Below are 23,807 nucleotides of genomic sequence, written 5' to 3'. Positions count from 1 at the left end.
CTGGCCAGGAGACATTTATAAATCCTATCCAGGATTCTAACAGACAGATGGTCCCCAGACAACCAGGGCTGACGCCAGGGCTGATGAAGGAAACATATGCAACCAGATGGAGGAGAAGACTTGCCCTGTGGAGGGAAGGACAGTTGCCCCAGCGGGTATTTCTGAGGAACCCACAAAAGCCCCTTTCAGGAAGATGGTCACGTTGAACATCTGCCAAGCCGAGAGAGCAATAGCAGGAGACCTCAAGGGACCAATCATGAATGGTCATGCCTTCTCCCCGAAACCCTGCCCCAAGGGCTCAGCAGTACCTACATCAGGCATGGGGCCAGCCACATCCTCACCCCGTAAGGTCTGAGGCAGCCTTGTACCATGTGACCTGGCCCCACAGAGCAGAGCTGATTGGCTTTTGGGGCCACCTGACCCAGTGGCAGCCAATCAATCTGTAGGCTGAGCTACGTGTGGTGAGCTGAGCCAATCAGATTCTTTCTCGGGGGCTGGCTCTGGGATCACCTTGCAGACCTCAGGAAGGAAGCTGAACAGATGTGGGAAGAGAAGCCTTGGGAGTAGGTGTGGCATCAGAAACTTGGAGGGTTGTGATAAGCCCAAGCGGAGAGGACACGAGAGTGCTGCGAGGTGGCAGTGATAAGGCAGAGGAAAGTTGTGAGGAGCAGGGGAGGTTTACAAAATTCGCAAGAGCATATACTGCTTCCTTGTGGTTGAGGTTTGGTTTGGTTTGAACCCCACTGGACATCTACAGACTCCCGCTGCTGAGTCCTGGGGGCCAGCACGGGTCTAGTTCCAGGCCAAGGGTCCTGGGTGTCCCGTGGTTCTGGTTCTCACCCATCAGTCAGGTCTGTGTGTCTCCCTTGCTGCCCACTTGTATCCTCACCACTAGAGAACCCATTACTTGAGATGACCAGAGTTGGACTGTTTCCTGCACGAAAAGATCGCAGCCCTCAAAGAGAAAGTGAGAGGAAATCACCAAAGGGCCAGAGCACCACCTGGCATCAGCAGGAACAGAGCCCAGCCGCACCCTCAACAGACTCCACCGCAGGCAGTTCTTGCTGCCTTTCCCCCAGTGAAATCCTCACTCATTGGGCTTTATTTTATTCTGTGAAAATAAGCCTTATTATAAAACAGAATGGAAATCCACAAACCAAACCTCAAACCCTGTAGCAAAACAAGACCCCCTTAACGTATACAGTAACTGTTGACAGGACACTCCCTTCAGGTCATTGCTTTTGTTTCCTGTATCTTGAGACCATGACTCCAATGAAGCCCATGGCTGCCAGGCTCGCTCCAGTGATGCTAGCTGTTGTGATGGCATCTCTGACCTGTAAGAGGGAGGAGGGTGAATCAGACTCTATGTCAGGAATCTGAGTATAGGCTGTACATTCAAGAAGAACATCCAGCTGTGGGAGCCTCATATATCTCTTGGCCTCCTTGACAAACTGAGGAGTCAACACATATTGGCAGGGAAATGGGAAGAGGGCAGGATGGGGAAGGAAAGGGTGGATGGGATCAGCTGGCCAACAACTTCCATGGGCCCGAAGAGGAAAACTCACTTCACCTTGTGAGTATTTAAAGCACACAAATCCCCAGCGGGTGGCTGTGGAAAGGACAAGGAGATGAAGCCAGATAGTTGAAATCCTGGCTGGCCAATAGGGAGCTCTGAAAGCAAGTGTGAAGTTAAAGAGGAATTGCTACTGAATCCTCAATAAACTGTGATCTCCGTCCCAGCAAAGCCCTCACTTGCCATCATCTTCACTGTGTCCTCAGCACCCAGTCCTGTCAGGTGCTCTTTCCATGTTCTTAAATAAATGGCTCAACTATGGAGAATAGTGATGTTATGCTGTGAATTATTAAAATATCTTACTTGTATTGCTTGTCCTAGGAAAACAACTTCAGAAGTAAGTTTCAGGGTGAAAAATTGAACATGTGTCAAATTTCAATCCTTCCTGAACTCCAACTAAAAGTAACATAAGGTGTTTGTTTTAGGCATAATCTCACTAGGACCCAGAGAACACTAAACGCTAAGGCAGCTGTGTGAAAAGCTGAAGATTGATCCTAATTACAGTAAGTCTCCCACATACAAATGAGTTCCCTTGCGAGAGCACATTTGTAAATCCAACTCATTCCTAAGCCAACAAAGTTAGCTTATGGAACAAACTAACATAATTGGCTATGTAGTACTGTACTCTCACAGGTTTACAACACTTTTCACGCAAGAAATATACTAAAAAAACATAAAATAAAACATCTTTAACAGTGCAGTACTTTGAAAAGTACAGTCATACAGTACAACAGCTGGCAGACAAGGGCTGGCATTGAGTGAACAGGCAAGAAAAGTTAGTTACTGACTGGAGGAGGGAGAGGAGGTGGGAGATGGTAGAGCTGAAGGATCGTCAGCTATAGGAGATGGAGGGCAAGCTGCAATTTCATTCACACCTGACGTCGATGGAACGCATGTTCACATATTTGAACGTTGGCAACTTGAAGGTTCCTATGTAGGGGACTTACTATATACAACAGAATCCCTGAAAAAGATCATGTATTGGCAGCACCGGGTACCTCTGGAAGTGGGTGAAACAGAGAGAGAGAGCTAGGTCCCTGGATCCATCCCTAACCACAATGAAAGTCAGAAGATTTGGGCTCTGAAAACAGAAGCGCATGTGCGGGTGTGGGGAATCATACTCCCAACAAGGGACTGAGAGGCTGTAAAGATGCTAAATGGAGACTCTTGGCCCTCCCGTCCCTCTCTTTTCCCAGTACTTTACCCTCCAGACAAGAGTCTGGACACTTTTCTGGGGAATCTGACTGGCCCAAGTGGAAACAAGAAAAGATACCAATACTGAGGTTTCCCATTCTACCCAGATCTCCCTGAAGTGTGACACTTGAAGTCAACAAGCCACCGCCCCTTCCCAGCTCACTCAGGCAGCCCCCCCACCCTTAACCATGAGCACACAACCAAGATGCACCAGATGTTTGAGCAGGACCTCTAACACAGAAGACAGAGAGCAAAACACACAGAAAAAAGCAATCTGGACAAAGCGAAACCACATCTCAAAAGAAAACATCTTTTTAAAAACTGTCATTAGAGCCAATGCATCCAATAAAGAAGAATAGAGTGCTATTAAAAACACTGGAACATCGAGAGAATAAAACAATTCTTAGAAAATAAACATATGATGGAATGACAAATTCAATGGAAAGCTTAGAGATAACATTAAGGAAATTTCTCTGAAGGAACAGAAAAAAAGATGAAGCAGATGCCAAAGATGAAAATGAAGGAATAATACAGAGTGAGTGAGTCAGAAAGAGAAAAACAAATATAGTATATTTGTTTGCAAGGCATAAATAGAGACACAGATGTAGAGAACAAATATATGGACACCAAGTAGGGAAAGCAGTGAGGGTTGAGGGGGAATAAATTGGGAAATTGGGATTGCCACATATACATTACTAATAAGAAAAAAAAACCCACCAAATTGTACACTCTAAATATATGCAGTTTATTGTATGTTAACTATATCTCAATAAAAATTCTTAAAAAAAATGAAGGAATGATACAGGCAGTCCAACATCTGAATAATAAACATTCTGCAAAGAGATAATAGAGGAAACACAGAGGAGGGGAAGCAAGAGTGAAATAATTCATGAAAATTTACTAGGACCAAAGGATGTATGGTTTCAGATGGAAATGATGCTCCAAGGCCCATTTTCATGGATAAAAACAGACCTATACCCAGGCACACTGCTGTGAGATTTTAGAACACTGAGTAAAGACAAGACATTACATCGTCTAGAGCAGGGGAGGAAAGCAGGGAACAGAGGAAAGATCAGGAATCAGAATTACTTCAGATTTCACAATAGCAATGCTGGAAGCAAAGAAACCATGGAACCATGCCTCCAACATCCTAGAGTAAAGCAACTTCCAACCTAGAATTCTACACCCAGACAGACTATCAAATCAAGTGGGAGGGTAATTTGAAAAATATTTAAGACATACAGGGTCTCAAAAAATTCACCTTCCATGCATCCTCTGTCAGTGAGCTTCTGAAGAAATTTCCACAAAAGGAGAGAGTAAACCAAGAAAGAGGAATGACAAACAGAAGACGGTGCTCTGGTGCATGGGAGAATAGAGGGAAACTTTCCAGAGTAACAGTAATAGGAAATCCCAGGACAATAACTTTATATCTGGTGTAGAGTGTAGGCCAAAAAATAGCCCCCAAAGTTGTCCATGTCTTAATTTCAGAATATGTCCTAACTCCTAATACTTGTATGTATATTATGCTACATGGTGAGAGGGAATTCAGACTGCAGATGGAACTAAGGTTGCTAATCAGTTTACCTTAGAATAGGAAGATTATCCTGGATTTCCAGGTGGGCCCCATGTGATCACAAAGTTTCTGATGGAAGAGGGAAGCAGAAACGTCAGTGTCAGAGTGGCACAATGTGAGAAAGATGCAACCAGCCACTTCTAACTTGAAAGATGAAAGGGGGCCACAAGCCAAGGAATGCAGGCAGCCTCTCGAAACTGGAAGAGACTAGAAAACAGATTCTCCCTGAGAGCCTCCAGAAAAGAACACAGCCCTGCTGACACCTTGATTTTAGCCCAGGGAGACCCATTTCTGACCTCTGACCTCCACAACTATGAGACAATAAATGAGTGTTGTTTTAAGGCACTAAATTTGTGGTGGTTTGTTACAGCAGCCACAGGAAACTCACACAGTAACCAATCAGATTGGAGCCTGGCACGTCAAGGTGACTGTTGTCACCATTTTGCTGTATATCCTAAGGCAACTGCTGGGGGATGTGGTCTACCTAAATAGGAGAAAGAGCAGAGAAGTGAGAAAGCAAGAGACCGTGAAGCCAGGGAATCCAATCCCAGAGAAAGGCAAAGCAAATCCCAAGGATGACAGTAAAGGGAAGTCCTAGGGTGAAGCATGCAGTCACTCAAGGACCAACCAGCGTAGACAGCAGAACGCCATCTCCAGGATGGATGTGTCCAAGGAAAATATACTAGAATTGATAGATTACTTGATGTGATTTCAAGTGTGGAAAACTGTACTGAGAGCTAACTGGATGATATTAGAAGAATTTTCAATAGCTATATGGAAAACTAAACAAGGAAAAGAGGTAATCATCTTCAGGAAAAAAAGAACGCTATACACCCCTTCAAAAAAGGAAGGAACCTATCATAATAGACTACAACACTCAGCTGTGATTAAATTTTGCATTGAAATAAAGCAAACACTGAATATTAATTTAATAAAAATGTACACTATGAAATTACACTGAGAGAATGGGGGAAGTAGGGGAGATGATATTAATTAGTTTAATCTTCACTTACCATTATAAGATATCAAAAGAGCACATCCAAAAATTTTTTTTAGAACTTTTATTGAGATACAGTTAACATACAATAAACTGAATATATTTAGAGTGTACAATTTGGTATCCCAATCTCCCAATTCATTCCCCCCAACCCTCCCCACTTTCCCCACTTGGTGTCCATATATTTGTTCTCTACATCTGTGTCTCTATTTCCACCTTGCAAACCGGTTGATTTGTACCATTTTTCTATAGTCTGCATATATGTGTTAATATACGGTATTTGTTTTTCTCTTTCTGACTCACTTCACTCTGTATAATAGTCTCCAAGTCCATCCATGTCTCTAGAAATGTCCCAGTTTCCTTGCTTTTTACAACTGAGTAATATTCCATTGTATATATGTACCACATTTTTTTTAATCCATTCATCTGCTGATGGACATTTAGGTTGCTTCCATGTCCTAGCTGTTGTAAATAGTGCTGCAGTGAACGTTGGAGTGCATGTGTCTTTCTGAATTATGGTGTTCTCTGGGTATATGCCCAGCAGTGGGATTTCTGGGTCAAATGGCAACTCTATTTTTAGTTTTGCAAGGAACCTCCATACTGTTCTCCATAGTGGCTGTATCAATTTACATTCCCACCAACAGTGCAAGAGCGTTCCCTTTTCTCCACACCCTCCCAGCATTTACTGTTTGTAGATTTACTCTAGGAGGTGGATCAAAAAAGATCTTGCTGTTATTTACAACAAAGAGTGTTTTTCCTATGTTTTTCTCTAGCAGTTTTATAGTGTCTGGCCTTACATGTAGGTCTTTAATTCATTTGGAGTTTATTTTTGTGTATGGTGTTAGGGAGTGTTCTCATTTCATTCTTTTCCATGTAGGTGTCCAGTTTTCCCAGCACCACTTATTGAAGAGGCTGCCTTTTCTCCATTGTATATCCTTGCCTCCTTTGTCATAGATTAGTTGACCATAGATTATCTCTGGGCTTTCTATTCTGTTCCATTGATCTATATTTCTGTTTCTGTGCCAGTACCATACTGTCTTGATCACTGTAGCCTTGTAGTATAGCCTGAAGTGAGGAAGCATGATTCCACCAACTCCATCTTTCCTTCTCAAGATTGCTTTGGCTATTCAGGGTCTTTTGCATTTCCATACAAATCATAAAATTTCTTGTTCTAGTTCTGTGAAAAATGTCATTGGTTATTTGATCGGGATTGCACTGAATCTGTAAATTGCTTTGGGGAGCATAGTCATTTTCACAATGTTGATTCTTCCAATCCAAGAACATGGTATGTCCCTCCATATGTTTGTATCGTCTTTGATTTCTTTCATTAGTGTCTTATAGTTTTCTGAGCACAGGTCTTTTACCTCCTTGGTTAGGTTTATTCCTAGGTATTTTATTCTTTTTGTTGCAATGGTGAATGGGATTGTTTCCTTAATTTCTCTTTCTGATCTTTCATTGTTAGTGTATAGAAATGCAAGAGATTTCTGTGTGTTAATTTTGTATCCTGCAACTTTACCAAATCCATTGATTAGCTCAAGTAGTGTTCTGGGGGCATCGTTAGGATTTTCTGTGTATAATATCATGCCATCTGCAACCAGTGACAGTTTTACTTCTTCTTTTCCAATTTGGATTCCTTTGATTTCTTTTTCTTCTCTGATTGCTGTGGCAAGGACTTCCAAAACTATGTTGAATAGTAGTGGTGAGAGTGAATATCCTTGTCTTGTTCCTGATCATAGAGGGAATGCTTCCAGTTTTTCACCATTGAGAATGATGTTTGCTGTGGGTTTGTCATATATGGCCTTTATTATGTTGAGGTAGGTTCCCTCTATGCCCACCTTCTGGAGAGTTTTTTTATCATAAATGGATTTGTCAAAAGCTTTTTCTGCATCTGTTGAGATGATCATGTGGTTTTTATCCTTCAATTTATTAATATGGTGTATCACATTGATTAGTTTAATCTTCACTTACCATTACAAGATATCAAAAGAACACATCCAAAATTTTTGAATAAAAATAAAGTAGTCATCCGATATTGTCTAGAAATTAAGAAATAGGTCAATGCCAAAATAAATGACTAAAAGGGAGAAGAATAGTTGCCTCTTGGGATGGGTGCTGGGAGGAGTAGAGAGGGGTGTGGCGAGGAACCCTGTGTTCTGTTGTAAGTGTTTGCTGCTGGTTGTCTTTTCAAATTGTGTGCATGTATTACCTTGAACAATTAACAATTCAATTTTGAAAACTTTTGCAGAAAGAAGAACAAAAGAGAAGGAAATAGAGGCATGCCTAGTAAGCCTGGGAACCTGATACAAAATGTTATTGTGCCCACTAACTTCAAACGTCAAGACCCTGTCTGCAAAACTGGGAAGCCACGAAGATGATAATGAAACCATCCCACCATGGAGGCAAGAACTGCAGGCAGTTTTAGGAAGACAGACAATTAAGCATTCTAGTAAAGAGCCACAAGAAAATGCTGCTAATCTATTATGCAGGTAACTAGGCCTGCGCAGATGTAACAGAAGCAATTGATTACTGTTCCGAGAGCTTGGCTTTGTCCAGTGATGGGTGATTGCTTTGGGAGGGGACACACACACACACACACACACACACACACACACAGCTCAGATTCATCCTTCCTTTATTTGCAACATTCCCCTTTACCTTTGATGTCTGATCTTCAGTCTGGTTTATCTCAAGTGCCGAAAGGTGCACCCAGCATTGCTATTGGTATTTCAGATTTCAGGGGGTTGTACTTTTAACAAACTTGTAGGAAATAGATTTGGTACAGCCTTCCCCTCAGTATTCAAGTACATTTGATGTGCACAACACTATCAGACACAACTCAAGGACCTGACAGTCTGCCACTGGCTGAAACATGGTAGCCATGGACTTGAGCCCCAATAACCCTGACAGCTTCCTATTCAGTGCAGATAAAGAGCCTGTATTAGTGAGTGTCGAGGAAGAACTCTGAAGCTTGGAAACCATTCCCAGCACACAGCGTGTTGCCCTCAGTTGCCATCTGGCTGGTAGGTCAGTGTGCCCAGTGGCCCTTTCCCCATCTCCTTCCCAGCCTCTTAGCCATGGTGTCTCCACATATAGCACTTCAGCCCTTCATGGCCTATCAGGTAGAGCAGCAACCCTGAAGGACACAAAACTGAGTGGCCACAATCCAGATCAGCAATAACAGCAAGCATGTCCAGCCCTCTTCCACTTTCTAGCACATCCAGGGCCCAGCTCTGGGAGCAGCAGCCCCTGCGACAATGCAAATAAAGAACCAACTCTCCCTTCATCTTAGAGCAAGCGTTCCCAATGAAGGCACAATCGTAGTGTATTTATGTCAAACCTAATGTCCCAATTCATCCACACTGAGGGACATCTCTAAAGAATGCTAGTCAATACAATCCTACCTCAAGAAACAAGAAAAATCTCAAATAAATTTTCTAACCTTATGCCTAAAACAATTAGAGAAAGAATAACAAAAAAACCCCAAAGTGAGCAGAAGGAAAGAAATCATAAATAACAGATCAGAAATAAATGAAAAAGAAATGAAGGAAACAATAGCAAAGATCAATAAAACTAAAAGCTGGCTCTTTGAGAAGATAAACACAATTGACACGCCATTAGCCAGACTCATCAGGAAAAAAAGGGAGAAGATGCAAATCAACAGAAATAGAAATGAAAAAGAAGTAACAACTGACACTGCAGAAATACAAAAGATCATGAGAGACGACTACAAGCAACTATATGCCTATAAATTGGATAACCTGGAAGAAATGGATAAATTCTTAGACAAGTACAATCTTTCAAGACTGAACCAGGAAGAAATAGAAAATATGAAAAGACCAATCACAAGTGCTGAAATGGAGACTGTGATTAAACATCTCCTAAAGAACAAAAGCCCAGGGCCAGATGGCTTCATAGGTGAAATCTGTCAAACATTTAGAGAAGAGTTAACACCTATTCTTCTCAAACTCTTCCAAAATATATCAGAAGGAGGAACATTCCCAAACTCATTCTACGAGGCCACCATCACCCTGATACTAAAACCAGGCAAAGCTGTCATAAAAAAAGAATATTATAGGCCAATATCACTGATGAATATAGGTGCAAAAATACTAGCAAACAGAATCTAACAGCACATTAAAAAGATCATATACCATGATCAAGTGGGGCTTATCTCTGGAATGCAAAGATTCTTCAATATACACAAATTAATCAATGTGATGCATCATATTAACAAATTGTAGGATAAAAACCATACGATCATCTCAGTAGACACAGAAAAAGCTTTTGACAAAATTCAATATCCATCTATGATAAAAACTCTCCAGAAAATGGGCATAGAAGGAAATTACCTCAACATAATAAAAGCCATATATAACAAACTAACAGTCAACGTTGTTCTAAATGATGAAAAACTGTAAGCATTCCCTCTAAGAACAGAAACAAGACAAGGGTGCCCATTCTCACCACTATTATTCAACATAGTTTTGAGAGTGTTAGCCACAGCAATCAGAGAAGAAAATGAAATAAAAGGAATCTAAACTGGAAAAGAAGGGGTAAAATTGTCACTCTTTGCAGATGACGTGATATTATACAGAGAAAACCCTAAAGATTCTACCAGAAAACTGCTAGCACTAATCAATGAATTTAGTAAAGTAGCAGGATACAAAATTAATGCACAGAAATCTCTTGCATTCCTATACACTAACAATGAAAAAGCAGAAAGAGAAATTAAGGAATCTCTCCCATTTACCATTGCAACAAAGAGAATAAAATACTTAGGAATAAACTGGCCTAAGGAGGCAAAAGACCCGTACGTAGCAAAGTATAAGACACTGATGAAAGAAATCAAAGATGATACAAACAGATGGAGGGACATACCATGTTTTTGGATTGGAAGAATCAACATTGTGAAAATGACTATCTTACCCAAAGTAATATACAGATTCAGTGCAATCTCGATCAAATAACCAATGGCATTTTTCACAGAACTAGAACAGGAAATTTTACCATCTGTATGGAAATGCAAAAAGGCCCTGAATAGCCAAAGCAATCTTGAAAAGGAAAGATGGAGCTGGTGGAATCAGGCTCCCTGACTTCAAACTATACTACAAGGCTACAGTGATCAAGACAGTATGGTACTGGCACAAAAACAGAAATCTAGATCAATGGAACACAATAGAGAGCCCAGCGGTAAACCCACACACATATGGGCACCTTATCTTTGACAAAAGAGGCAAGAATATACAATGGAAAAAACACAGCCTCTTCAACAAATGGTGTTGGGAAAATTGGACAGCCTCATGTAAAAAAATGAAATTAGAACTCTTCCTAACACCATACACAAAAATAACCTCCAAATGGATTAAAGAGCTAAATGTAAGGCCAGAAAATATAAACTATTAGAGGAAAACATAGGCAGAACACTCTATGACATCCATCAAAGCAAGATCCTTTTTACCCACTTCCTAGAATAATGGAAATAAAAGCAAAAATAAACAAATGGGACCTAATGAAACTTAAAAGCTTTTGCACAGTGAAAGAAACCATAAACCAGACAAGAAGACAACCTTCAAAATGGGAGAAAATATTTGCCAATGAAGCAACTGTCAAAAGATTCACCTCCAAACTATACAAGCAGCTCATGCAGCTCAATATCAAAAAAGCAAACACTCAATCCACAAATGGACAGAAGACCTAAATAGACATTTCTCCAAAGAAGACATGCAGATGGCTAAACAAACACATGAAAAGATGCTCAACATCACTAATCATTAGAGAAACATACGTCAAAGCCACAATGAGGTATCACCTCACACTGGGCAGAATGGCCATCATCAAAAAATCTACAAACAATAAATGCTGGAGAGGGTGTGGAGAAAGCGGAACTCTCCTGCACTATTGGTGGGAATGTAAATTTGTACAGCCACTATGGAAAACAGTATGGAGCTTCCTTAAAAAACTAAAAATAGAACTACCATATGACCCAGCAATCCCACTCCTGGGCATATACCCTGAGAAAACCATAATCCAAAAAGAAACATGCACCACAATGTTAATTGCAGCACTATTTACAATAGCCAAGACATGGAAGCAACCTACATGCCCATCCACAGATGAATGGATAAAGAAGATGTGGCACATATATACAATGGAATATTACTCATCCACAAAAAGGAATTAAACTGAGTTATTTGTAGTGAGGTGGATGGACCTAGAGACGGTCATACAGAGCTACGTAAGCCAGAAAGAGAAAAACAAATACCATATGCTAACTCATATATATGGAATCTAACAAAATGGTAGTGATGAATCCAATGACAGGGCAAGAATAAAGATGCAGATGTAGAGAACGGACTTGAGGACATGGGGTGGGGGGCGGCGTGGCGAAGGAGAAGCTGGGACGAAGTGAGAGAGTAGCATTGAAATAGATACACTACCAAATGTAAAATAGCTAGTGGAAAGCTTCTCCATAACACCAGGAGATTAACTCGATGATGGTTGATGACTTAGAGGGCTGGGATAGGGAGTGTGGGAAGGAGTCACGGGAGGGAGGGGATATCGGGATATATGTACAAATACAGATGATTCACTTTGTTGTACAGCACAAACTGGCACAACAGTGTAAAGCAATATATTCCAATAAAAAGCTTTAAAAAAATGGATGCTAGTAAAGAGAGATACCAGGATGGCAGTATGCAGCAAATGTGACTCAGGATAAATGTTTGAAAGCTATTATCCTTTAGATAGATGTGCTGAGTGCCAGCATGCCCCAGATTCCTTCTGGTTGCATCACGTCTGTAATCTGACTTACAAGGTACCTCTCATGGACCTGCCTACTGACTCTCCAGAAGGAGGCTCTTATAAACTGTCAGGGAAGATGAAACTAGAGTGTGACCGAGAGATTCTGGGACTCTTCACCAAACACTGGCAGTACTGCCCAGTCCTTACCTACCTAGGTGTGTACTTGCTACTCCTCGATTTTTATATTAATCATCTTACACATTCATATATATACATATATACTTATTGTATATATGTACATATATATGTAAATATGTATATTACATATACATGATTTATATACATTTATATATATTTACATACGTATTTACTGAATAACAATAACATGGTTGATTGAAGAAGAGAAATAAGAGAATACCCATTGGAAGACATCTACTGTAGCATCACAGAGCATAGGATGAATTAACCAACATGCAGGTCAGTGCAGTAAACACAGCTGGTTAACAGCAGTTTGAGGAAGCTGGGCATGATCCTTGTAGGGGTGCTGGTGAATGCCTCCCCAGCAAGTCTCTGTGGCCCACACAGGCCAGTGGACAAAACCCTGGGTGAACCAAGAAAAAGAATAAAGATGAGGACCACTAGAACTACTTCAACTATTATGATTTATTAATTGGATTTTCTGAGATGCCACTCTGGTAAGCATAAGGGTGCTCTTAATTCATACAGTAACCCTCTGAGATCAATCTTATCACTTGTATTTCACCAAGGTCTATAGAACATGAATCAATCCCCCAAGGTCATAAAGCTGGCAAAAGGCAGAGCCCAGATCCAGCCCAGGTCTGCCTGACTCAAGGAGCCCATGCTCTTGACCACCACACTGGCCAAGGAAGAAACCAGATCTCATAAAAAAAAAAAAGTAATCAAAATCAACTACCTGATGGATCTTAAGCTTGCCCTTCACCGAAAGACAAAAAAAAATCATACCCTTTTGCATCAACGGGCATCTAAGAACTTTTCCAAACAATGTTCTCACAAAAAAAGGGAAGGACCTGGGGGATGGGCCAGAAAGGTAGGGAAAGAAGTGAGAGAAAATGGGAAGGAAGCTTGTTACCAAGAGGAAAAAGAGATTCAAATAAGACAGGGACCATGGCCAAAATCAACTAAATAAATGAACAAAACTGCATCCTGTGGGGGCATCCTGGACTGTCCCTTGGGTTACAGCACCACTGAGCACAGTGCCTCATATTGGCAGGAAAAGCTGTGTCAAACAGACCTGGGCTTCGAATCTCACCTCTGCTACTTATCAGACAAATCTTGGGAAAAGAGACAACACAGATTTGTTTGATGAAATAAATGGCCATGAACAAGTGCTCTGAGCCTCAATTTCCCCACCTGTAAAGTGGGATAATAAAACCTGCCTCTGGGGCTGTGGGAAGGGTCCATCTCAGGGTCAGATGGCCAGGAAGGGCTGGACAACCAGACTGACAGTGATGGCTGTGCTCATGCCTTCGACCATCGTCCCCTGACCGCAAAGGTCCGCGATGCCCGTCTCCTCACCCCCCTCCCCACCCCGACTGTGACGTCCCGGAGGGCAGGGTTCTGTCTCTGTTATTCTTTCTTACTTGTGCCCCTGTCTCCACCGCAGCCCAGCCCACACTGATGCCCCGGTCAGCTGAGGAAATGGTCTTGTTCCCAGGGATGGGGACACCCTGAAGACCCACCTGGTCGCTGCGGGCGACCCCGTAGCGCAGCTCATTGACGAAATGCTCGCAGTTCTTGCTGGTCAGCTTGTAGAGAACCTCTCGGCCCACCAGCTCCTCCGCCTGCTGGATGATTTTGCTGGGAGGCAACGGGTCGTACTTGCCATCGTGCTTGTTGTTTACCTGGTAATGGTCTCTCCCGGCCACGACGCACAGCAGATCCTTCTTCACCACGGCCTTATCAGTCAGGGCAGACATGACACTGGCCGCACCAGCTCCTGCTATTTCACCTATGGATTCAGGATGAGAAACAGAAGGATTGACCCTGGGCCAACCCAAGGGGCTCAGAGCAGCCTCAGCCTAGCATCCACCACATCTGCAAGGGGATGAGCAGGTGTGAAAGGGTGAGAGCTGTGTGGCTTTGGATAACATGCTTGTTGTCTCTGGGCCCTGATTTCCATATCTGAAAGGAGGAGGAGTAAAGTTCCATGATTTTTTTTGTGATTTTTTTAATCTGGAGAAGCTGGCCTTCAACACTGTGACATTCAGTGACTCTCTTGATTGTACAAATATGGGCCCTGAGCACACCCACCTCCCTGGGGAAACAGAGTGTAAACTTTTTGTGATTTTACCAAGACTACACTTCCATGACACATACAAAGCTGATTACTGCAGAAAAGGTAGATGGATTTGCAGAAGCGGATCCCATCCTTCTTGGAGCAAAGGGACCAAAATCCTAAAACTTCTCCCAGAGTTGTGACACCAGGGATGTGCAGGGGGCACACTGGCACAGCCCTGTCCAAGGCTGAGGGGATGGAAGAGGCAATAGATCTCCAGGAATGGAACTTCCTTGAAGAAAGGGATTTGGGGTCAATACAAGGACCAGGATGGTGGGGAGGGAAAGCTGATGCCAGTACAGAGATTGGGCATCCCTCCCAAGGCAGCCAGCCTACACCATGTGGGGAGGGGCAAGCTTTGGGTACGATGGCTGAAAAAGTGGGCTTGCACTATAGAGGCAGATCCCAGGGAACATCACAGAGGAGGCTCACTGTCCCTCAAAGAGCCTCTGTGGCCCTGCCCCAGTCGGGAACCCCCAGGGCTCTTCCCAGCAGGTGAAGCATCCTATTACCCTGGGCAGGACCCATCCTCCACTGTGGCACCATGTGACAGCAACAAGCAAGGCAAGAGGGTCTGATCAGGGTCCAGGTCCTGTTCTGCTAGGCTTGCCAAGAGGACTAACCCCTCTGCCCTGGGTACAGTCCTGAGATTTTAGGAAATGAGAAGAATTCAGATTTGCTAATAATAGGGCAGGAGGAGCTTGAAGGATTCAGCAAAGTAAATAAAAGATGGTTCTGCGTTTGAACCCGAGTTTGTGAAAAGGGTCAGTGTGGGGACGGGATCAGGGGAGCTCCTGAGACCCATCCACCTTCAGCTCCTAGGCAGGTGGACAGCAGGGATTCCTATATAGGAAGGGGAGTTGCAAGGATACAAGAAACTGACTAGGTAAGGTGCCTCCACCAGTGCCTGGCACAGGGTGAGTGCCCAGCATGTGTCCACTCTCATTATTGGGTGGTTCTCTAAGCTTCCTTCCAACTCAATTTCCACTGTTTTCTCAGTAGCAGGTGGTCAGTCCCCCTTGCCTCACCTAATTCACAGGATTCCTGTGAAGCTCGAGTGAGAAGATGCAGATCGAAGCCTCTTTTCCCTTTCAGGAGCATCACTCACCCAATGAAGGGTGTCACACCTGTCCACCCAGATCCCCTGTCATGCCTTTCCCTGCCTCCTTTGCAGCAGTTACACCTGCTCAGTGCAGTCAAGCAATACTGAGGCCCTACTCTGTGCCAGGCCTTGTCCAAGGTGCTGAAGACAGACATGAACCAGACAGCGCACCTGCCTCAACTAGTTTACTCTAGTGAAAGGACACTGACAAGGAACAAGTAGAAAAAGAGCTTCAGGTACTGAAAATGCTATGGAGGAGATTAAGTGAAATCACACAGGAGAGGATGACCTGGGTCGGCTGCTCTCACTCAGGGTTGGGGGAGGGAAAGCCCAGAAAAGGGCATTTGAGTTGAGACTAAAATGAGGAAGAGGAGGCAGCTGTGCTGAGAGCCAGGAAATAGCATCACAAGCAGAAAATAGAGCAAAGGCAAAGACCTCAGGAAGAAATGAGCGTGTCATGCTTGAGGCTGAAAGGAGGCCAATGTGGCTGAAGTCTAGACACAGAGGAGGAGGGAAGAGGAAGCTTCAGGAAGGTCAGACAGGCAGGCAGAGGCCGGACCATGCCAGGCTCACAGGCCACAGCACAGATTTGAAAGGTGTTCTGCCTGTGATGGAAAAGCCAGTTGAAATTTTAAGGAGAGGAGTGATATAATCAGATTTATACATTAGAATGATCATGCTGGATGCCCACTGAAGGAAGGACTGAGTCTAAGTGGACAAGAGGCAGAGAAACCAACCAGAAGCTGCAGTAGCTTCAGGTGAGAAAGGATGGTAGCTTACCACAGGGAAGAGCCATGGAGATGCTGAGAAGTGATCAGATTGGGGGTCTGTTTTGGAGATAAATTCGATAGGATTTCCTGATGGATTAGACATGGGGTAAAAAGGATCAAGGATGATGCCTAGACTTTTGGTTGAAGCAACTGGGTGGCATTGTCACTGGAGCCCTCCATTTGGGGTGGGTCAAGTTCAACATGCCAATTAGACACCCAAGTGAAGATGCCAAGCAGTCAGGAGGTTACATATGTCTGAAGCTGAGCAGGGTTAAGCCTAAAATAAGATTATGGTCTTAGGGAGACATCGACATATAGAAGGTATTAGAAGCCAGGGGACCAGATGAGGGAGGAGTAAGAATTAGGGATATAGGAGAGGAGGAGGAGCCCCCCTGCCCCGCCCTCACAGGAGACAAAGAAATAAGGGCCCGGTGGGAAAGGAAGAAAGGCAGTGCCAGGTCAAGAGCAGAGAGAGCTCACTCATGTTAAACGCTGCACTGAAGCCAAGTAAGTTGGGACCACGATATTGATTGTATTGACATAGCCTTGATAAGAGCTGCTCCAGGGTGGGGGGTGCAAATACTCCCTGGTGGAGGGAACAGAGGAGAGGATGGGAAGTGAGGAACCAGCAATGGCCATAGCAGACAAGAGATCTGCTCCATGGGAAGTTAGCTAGGGAGGATGTGAGGAGGTGAGCTTGAAGGGGTGTTTGTTTGATCAGTGGGAGCTATTCCAGTGGTTTCTAGGCTAATAGGAATGATACAGAAGGAAGGGGGCAATTAAAGGGCAAAGTGCTTGTGAAAGTAAGAAGAGGGTTCCAATACACACATATAGGGGCTGACTTTTTAAATAAGGGCAGGGGCACATTTGCATTGAAACAGAAGATAAGGCAGATTATGTGGTTGCGGATGTTGGTGATTGGGTTGACCAGGGTGGAGACAGTGACATCTATTCGGGGTTACTTCTGATTTCTCTGTAAACACAGGGTGAGGACACTCATTTTGCCTCCATTCCTAGTCAGCAAGAGACACATCCAAGAATGTCCAGAGCAGCTGCTCACAGAGCAGCCCACAGCTGGAAGCATCGATGCCCATCAGCAGAAGAATGGGTAACAGACTGAGGGGTATTCACATAACCGAAGGCACACAGCAGTGGAAAACTCAGAACAGGGATGGCCTCATGGGCCAGTGAAAAAGCCGGACCCAAAGAGCACAGGCTGTGTGATTCCTCTGCCCTGACCTTCTAGAACAGGCACAACTAACCTACAGCAGGAGAACCTAGAAGAGTGGCTGCCTCTAGGGAGGGAGAGAGGATAGGGAAGAGGCATGAGGGGGCCTCTTCAGGGAAGGGAAATGTTCTAGATCTTGTTAGGGTCATGGTCACATGGATGGATACATCTTTTTAATTCACTGACTATACACTTGACTACATTGTGCACTTTACTGTATTTAGGTTATACCTCAGTTTAAGTAAAAAGTTTGAGAAGAGGGATGGGGAATTCTCACAACAATTCTCCAAGTTAAGGATTCTTAACCGCAGGCTATAGGTGAGGAAACCAAGGGTGGAGTGTGATACTGAATTCACAGCCAAGTCTGCTGCCCAAACACCTGTGCTCTTCCCAGGAGATTTGCACTTAAGGATCGAAGGTGTTTTATACGAAGTCATAATATATAAAGCACAGGAAAAGCAGAACTGCCCTCTTGGAAGCCCAACTCAGTCTCTCTGCATGGCCCTGGGGTTCCAAGGTGCACAGTTTGAAAACTATTTCCCCACACCAAGCTGTCTTCTTGTAGCACTCAGGAAGCAATTGCCAGTTGCGGGGCACGAAAAATGTTGGGGCCACCTGTTACCCACAGCTCCCCCATCTCCCTCTGCTCCCACCCAGCACAGTGGAGCCCTGGGTGCCCTTACTTGGGGGGGCCAGGTGGATCACACATCCATCGCCAACGTAGATGGCCCAGTGACAGTACAAAGGGCGGAAAATCTCGATCAGGTCTCCAGGCTGGGGCTCTGGCTGCAAAACCAAGAAGAGGGCTGTTAGATACCAGGGCTTGGAACCAGGGGCCAGGCTCAGCTAGGAGGGGGCAGCTCAGTGGCCTCCAGCTCACAGCTTTCTAGGGCATCCTCCTGAGTCCTGCCGGCCAGTCCAATGCCAGTCCCACTTCACAAGGCTGTGTCCCACACCTGCAGAGACTACGGGCCTGCCCACCTGTCATTACAACTTGCAAAGTGCACACCTGAAGGGTTTCTTCATTAGCTGGGGTTTCTGCCTTATTGTTTCTCTTTCTAGGAATATGATTTCTTGACTTCTTACTCTGAGCCAAGCACTCTGCTCAGGGTTTTACAGGCGCAGCTCAATAAACTCACACAACCCTCCTATGAGGCCGGCACTGCTGTGAAACCCATGTTATGAGTGAAGAAATCAAGGCTCAGGGATGCAAAAGAATGTTTGCAAAGCCACACAGCCCCTGAGTGACATGGTCAGGACTCAATGCTAGGCTGCCTGATACCCAGGCCCAGTGTCCTGACCACCACACTGACCATCAGGCAAACGCTGCGGGTTAGTTGATCAGTTTCCATCTGGGGATCCTGCCAGGGGAGGTCAAATGGGGGGTGTCACACAGACACTCACTGACCTGGCTCAGGGCCTGGCAGAGAATTGGTGTCAGCCTCTGGCAGTTATGTCCCTGTGGCTGCTCTTCCCAAGGATAAGAGGGGGGATGTGTTTGTGTGTGGGGAGTGGGGTGTGTGTGTGTGTGTGTGTGTGTCTGTCTGTATGACAAGCGAAGGAAAACTCTCCTCTGTGCTGTGCTCACACCAGTACTTCTGACACTGGATGTGTGGGTTTCCCACAATAAGCAATTCAGTCCTCGGTGCACACGGACTGGGCGTCCCACAATTTAACTCAATTCTGACACGAACGGCCCAGAGTTCGCGCAGACCCCACAGGCATAGTCCTAGAAGACTGAGACCCCCACACACCTCAGACAGCAATTGCAAGTTGCAGGTTCTTACCTGTGCTCTGAACTGTAAATTGGGAGTTCCCACAGCCCCTCCTCGGGTTTAGCAGTGTGCTGGAAAAGCTCATTGAACTCAGGAAAACAGTGTACTTGCTAGATTACCAGTTTACTAGAAAACACACAAGTCAGGAGCAGCCAGAAATGCAGAGGGCGAGCTGTGGGGGGAGGGAGGCAGAGCTTCCGTGCCCCTCCGGAGACCACCTCTCTCCAGCACCTCCATGCTCTCACCTACACCCTAGTTAGGGGTTTTATGGAGGCTTCAGTGTAGACACAATTGATTAAACCATTGGCCACTGGTGATTAATGCAACCCCCAGCCCTCCGATCACCTGGTCTGTTGAAAGGGGCTTATGCTGAATGACAAAAGACATTCCTCTTGCCTCTACCACTCGGGAAATTCCTCGGGTTTTAGAGCTCTGTGGCAGGCACCTGGGACCAACACTAAAAATACATTTCTCATTATATCACAATGGGCGTGTGTGGGAGTGAGGCTGTGCTTGCGTGCACAGGGGAAGGTGGGAAGGATGCTGAAAGGCTCTTCAGAGCCCACCCTGTTAGGGGAGCACAGCAGCCCAGAGCCTTAGAAAACTCAGAGAGGTTCAACTGATTGAGTTCCCAGTATCAGACATTGTGCTAAGTGCTGCGGGTAGGGGTCACTCCAACCTGGACCAGAATCACGGGTGATGAGCTTCTCTGGTCCAAACTAACCTTAAATCTCTTTAAACACCTAGAGACAGAGCCCACCCGAGGTTGTTCCAGCCCCTCTGTCCTTTCCTGCTCACCCGACTGCTCTTAGGGGACAGACCCCTAGGGGTTTCCACACATCCCACCACCAAACTCTGTGGGCCTGACAGACATTCCGTCAAAGATTAGAGGGGAGTGTGGACTCCCCCTTGTATGGCCTCCCCGGGGATAAAAATGATGGACAACGGGAAGAGCCAATCACAACTCTACAGTGGTATGAAGTAGGGTCTATAGCAGTTCATTTCTATTCATACAAACATTAAAACTGCTAACAAGCATCCCCTATGGCAGGAAACAAAATCTTTTCACAGGAATTTTACAGATAAATCATGTTTTATTGCAGTAATCATAGTTTATCTTCCCAGAAGAAGGCACCCAGAACTTACTGAGAACCCATTTGAAAACATCAGACCATGGGGACAATTTATGAATCCCATTTGTTTTCCAGAATAAAAGAAAAAATATATATTAATTGTTTGCTGAGAGTTAGGGGAGCTCCAAGGATCCCCAAAGGAGAATTTAACTGGGTGTTTCCATGAATAGGCCAGGACATAAAGGCAAGGCAGAGACCCAGCCCTCCGGGAGGCTCCAATTACAAAAGGAGACAGTTGGGACACCAGTAATATGCTGTCAAGTAACAAGCAGGCAGTAGGTACACAGACCCGCGGAGCTCCCTGTGCCGCAGGCAGATACCAATGAAAGGAGACCTACACAGAGAAACACGCTTGCAAACTATATATATATTTACACGCACACACACACACACACACACACAGCGAAAAAATATCTACAAAGAAACTGAGATGCAGCTCGTCTTCCCCTCATTCTCACGTCGGTGTCCAACAAACAAGGCTGACCCTAAAAGTTTCTCCTGAAATTCACTGTCTCATCCATCTCTCATCCACTGACTTGGTCCAGGGCAGTCCTGTCCCTGCCTCCGTAACCCCTTCTGCCTCCTGACCGCCCCCTGCCTCCTGTCCCTGTCACTGCACATCCAGTCTCCCCAAGACCCTCTGTGACTTGCCTCCCAAGGGCACATCTGCCCATGACCTTCCTCTGACCTTAGAGCACAGGGCAGCCCTTGGGACCCTTCCTGACCTGCCCGCCTCACCCCTCTTCACCCTCCCTGCCCGCCCACCCCCCAGGCTGACTGGAGGACTTGCCCTTTCCCTGACCCATTGCTCGCTCTTGCCTCTGCTCCTCTGCACAGCTGCTTTTCTCTGACCCCACCCCCTGCCCCACACTCCCTTCCTCTTCTCCCTCATCAGACACCCTGCCTCTGAGAAGCTGGCCTGCAGGCCCCACCTGGTCAGTGGCCACCTTCCGGGTCCCCAGGCTCTAGGCACCTCCCCCTCTGTCCTGCCATGCTGGGATTCCCTGTGCCTGTCTGCACCCCCTCTGCACTTGGAGCTCCATTCAGGCAGGATCTTGTGTGCTTGTACCTCCCTCCGCACATCTCCAGCAGCCAGTGAGGGGCCTGCCTTGGAACAGGAGCAAAGCAACTGTGCAAGCAGGAGGGCTGAAGGCTCCGTGAGGCCAGGACTCCTGCCCAGCTCCTCTGCTCTCTCATCCCAAGGCGCCCCCTCAGCCAGGGCAGGGCCAGAGATGGTCTCCATCTGGAGAACATGCAGGGGCTATTTACTCCATCCCTAAATGTCCCGGATGTCTAAGACCATGGCCAGGCCACTGAAAACAGCAGCCTGTGGAAAGGCAAAACTTCAGCTGTGTCTCTACTTGGAAAGGAAATGGGGCTGGATGCAGACACAGAGCAGACAGAGCTAGGCTAGAGGAACCCCCACACTTCCTGTGAAACCTGAGACACCTCTTCCTGGAATTGGTTGATTTTCAGTAATGGCAGGAGTCTGGCTTGTTCTTTTCCAGCTGTACACCAGCTAAGGAGCCTGCCCCCCACTGAACCTTCTCTCATTCAGAAACAGTGGGCTACTTGGGAGATTCCACAGTCAGAATGCTGAAATGCAAGTGCACTTTATAAGGCAAAATGAATGCCCTGGGGGAAGGAGGAAGCACCAGACCCCAGCAGCTGAGGCAGACAAGGTGGGATGCACTCACTTCCCACATCCCAGGGTCCCCTCCTCAGCCCCTGCCCCAGCTTCTTCCCCATGCCCCCCGGAACACCCACCACTCCTCCCCACGGAGGTCCCTGCCACTCACTGCCCCAGATGCAGAGAGGAAGCTCACTCTGCCCAAAGACCTCGCGGTCCTGTAGGAAAAAGAGACTTTCAAACAACAAATACATTTTCCCATGAAACCTTCTCAAGACAGGTTCTGGCAGCCAGACTGAGGCTTTCTTAGGAGGGCAGCTGCCCTCTCACCACAGGGTCAGTGATGGGAGTTTTCAGGGGACTTACCAGAGCCATCTGGAAGCAAGGGTTGCGTCTGTGGTTCTGCTGCTGTTACACCAGCTTATGTCAAAGTTAAGAATTTTGCTTTCACTTTCCTTCTGACACTATTTAAAAGCTGTAAACACTAAACATTTTTTTTAAGGGACACTAAAGATTTGCTTTAATGGACATGTCAATGGCTATGAACCTCAAAACATGGAATTGCCAGGGCTTTAAAGTCACCAGGGAGCAGTCAAAGTAGGAGGGAGACCTTATAATCTGCTCCTGATTGAGAAATCCAAGGCCTCTTCCAACAAAAATATGGACAACTGTCCCTACTCCGGTAAGGGGGGCATTTAGAGGCACAGAGGTGCCACCCCCCAGTGCACCTCCTAGGCCACTGTAGTAACTCCAGGAAATATTGGGTCAGAAGCTATGGGGCAGGGCAGACGGGGTGCTGCACTCCACAGGGCAAGTCTTCAGGAGGTGGGTGCCTTGGAGCATGTGGGGCCCAGGAGTTCATTGCCCCTGTAAGATGCATTTGGCTGCAAGAAGCAGAACTTAACCAAAAGAGGTTTTGGCAGTCTGGACAGTCACTGTCTCTGTAACAAGAAGACAGAGGCAGGTGACTCAGATTCAGTTCAGCAGCTCCCCAAGGCCACCAAGGACCCAGACTTTTCCATCATGCTGGTGTAGTGTCTGCAGTGATACCCTGCATGGTCACCAGGGCTGCAGCAGCCTCAAGGGGCACATTTTCACTTGGCGATGTCCAAAAGCACTAAAGGAATATGCTTCTTATCACTTGTCTCTCTTTTTTTTTTTTTTTTTCCAGGAGTACAGTCTTTCCCAGAATTCCTGGGCTGTCCTGCTCCCCTATTTACTGGCCAGCACTGGGTCACACTTCCTCTTCCAAACCAATCTTGGGCAAAGAGAAAGGGGCTTCCTTGGCAGGCTCCGAGCACTCATGGTGTGTCCACTGGATCTGGAGGGGCTCCTGCTGCCTAATGAACAAAACAGCAGGGCTGTGAGCTGGGGAGAAGGTGAATGACAGTGGTGTGTGTGTGCGTCCAGGGGAGAGGTGGCTTTGACCAGACAACCAGCACATGGGATGCACTCACCTACTTCCCATCCATGGTAACAAACAGCTTATTCCAAGGCTACAAAGGGACTGGAACCAGTTCTCCAACAATCTGATAGGCTCCCTATATGATCTGGCAGGGAAAATGAGGGCAGTTGACCTGTTGGAGACTAGAAGAGGATGCAGCAGGCTTGTGGATGTGGGTAGAGACTCCATCAGAAGAGCTTATACCCGGAGGACTCAGACAGGTCACGGGCTCTCCGAGTATCACCCATGGACCCAGGTTCCCTTGACCAGACAGAGTTCCATCATCCACTGGCTCCTCTGACCTTGGCCCCAGGCCTGGCATAGCCCACT

At 45.7% G+C, this 23,807-nt stretch overlaps 1 protein-coding gene across 1 annotated transcript; it reads right to left on the bottom strand.

The window, feature by feature from the left end:
- Positions 1 to 1,108: 1,108 nt before the first annotated feature.
- On the bottom strand, positions 1,109 to 22,420 carry LOC130849603 (phospholipase A and acyltransferase 3-like). The gene is made up of 4 exons (XM_057728600.1): positions 22,400 to 22,420; positions 18,179 to 18,281; positions 13,800 to 14,068; positions 1,109 to 1,334 (listed from the first exon to the last, which is right to left on the bottom strand). The coding sequence occupies exons 1-4, from the start codon at positions 22,406 to 22,408 to the stop codon at positions 1,233 to 1,235; spliced, it is 483 nt and encodes a 160-aa protein (XP_057584583.1). The 5' UTR covers positions 22,409 to 22,420; the 3' UTR covers positions 1,109 to 1,232.
- Between the last annotated feature and the right edge of the window lie 1,387 nt (positions 22,421 to 23,807).

Source organism: Hippopotamus amphibius, chromosome 3, assembly GCF_030028045.1.
Source record: "Hippopotamus amphibius kiboko isolate mHipAmp2 chromosome 3, mHipAmp2.hap2, whole genome shotgun sequence".
NCBI classification, from domain to species: domain Eukaryota; kingdom Metazoa; phylum Chordata; class Mammalia; order Artiodactyla; family Hippopotamidae; genus Hippopotamus; species Hippopotamus amphibius.
Note: the sequence above shows the minus strand (reverse complement) of the source record. Positions and strands in the feature narration are given on the sequence as shown.

Excerpts from the sequence above, each read along its gene's own strand:
- LOC130849603 (XM_057728600.1), bottom strand. Across the intron at positions 14,069-18,178 it reads GATCCACCTGGCCCCCCCAA|GTGAAATAGCAGGAGCTGGT; the intron begins GTAAGGGCACCC and ends CTGAATCCATAG. Across the intron at positions 1,335-13,799 it reads GGGTCGCCCGCAGCGACCAG|GTCAGAGATGCCATCACAAC; the intron begins GTGGGTCTTCAG and ends TCCCTCTTACAG.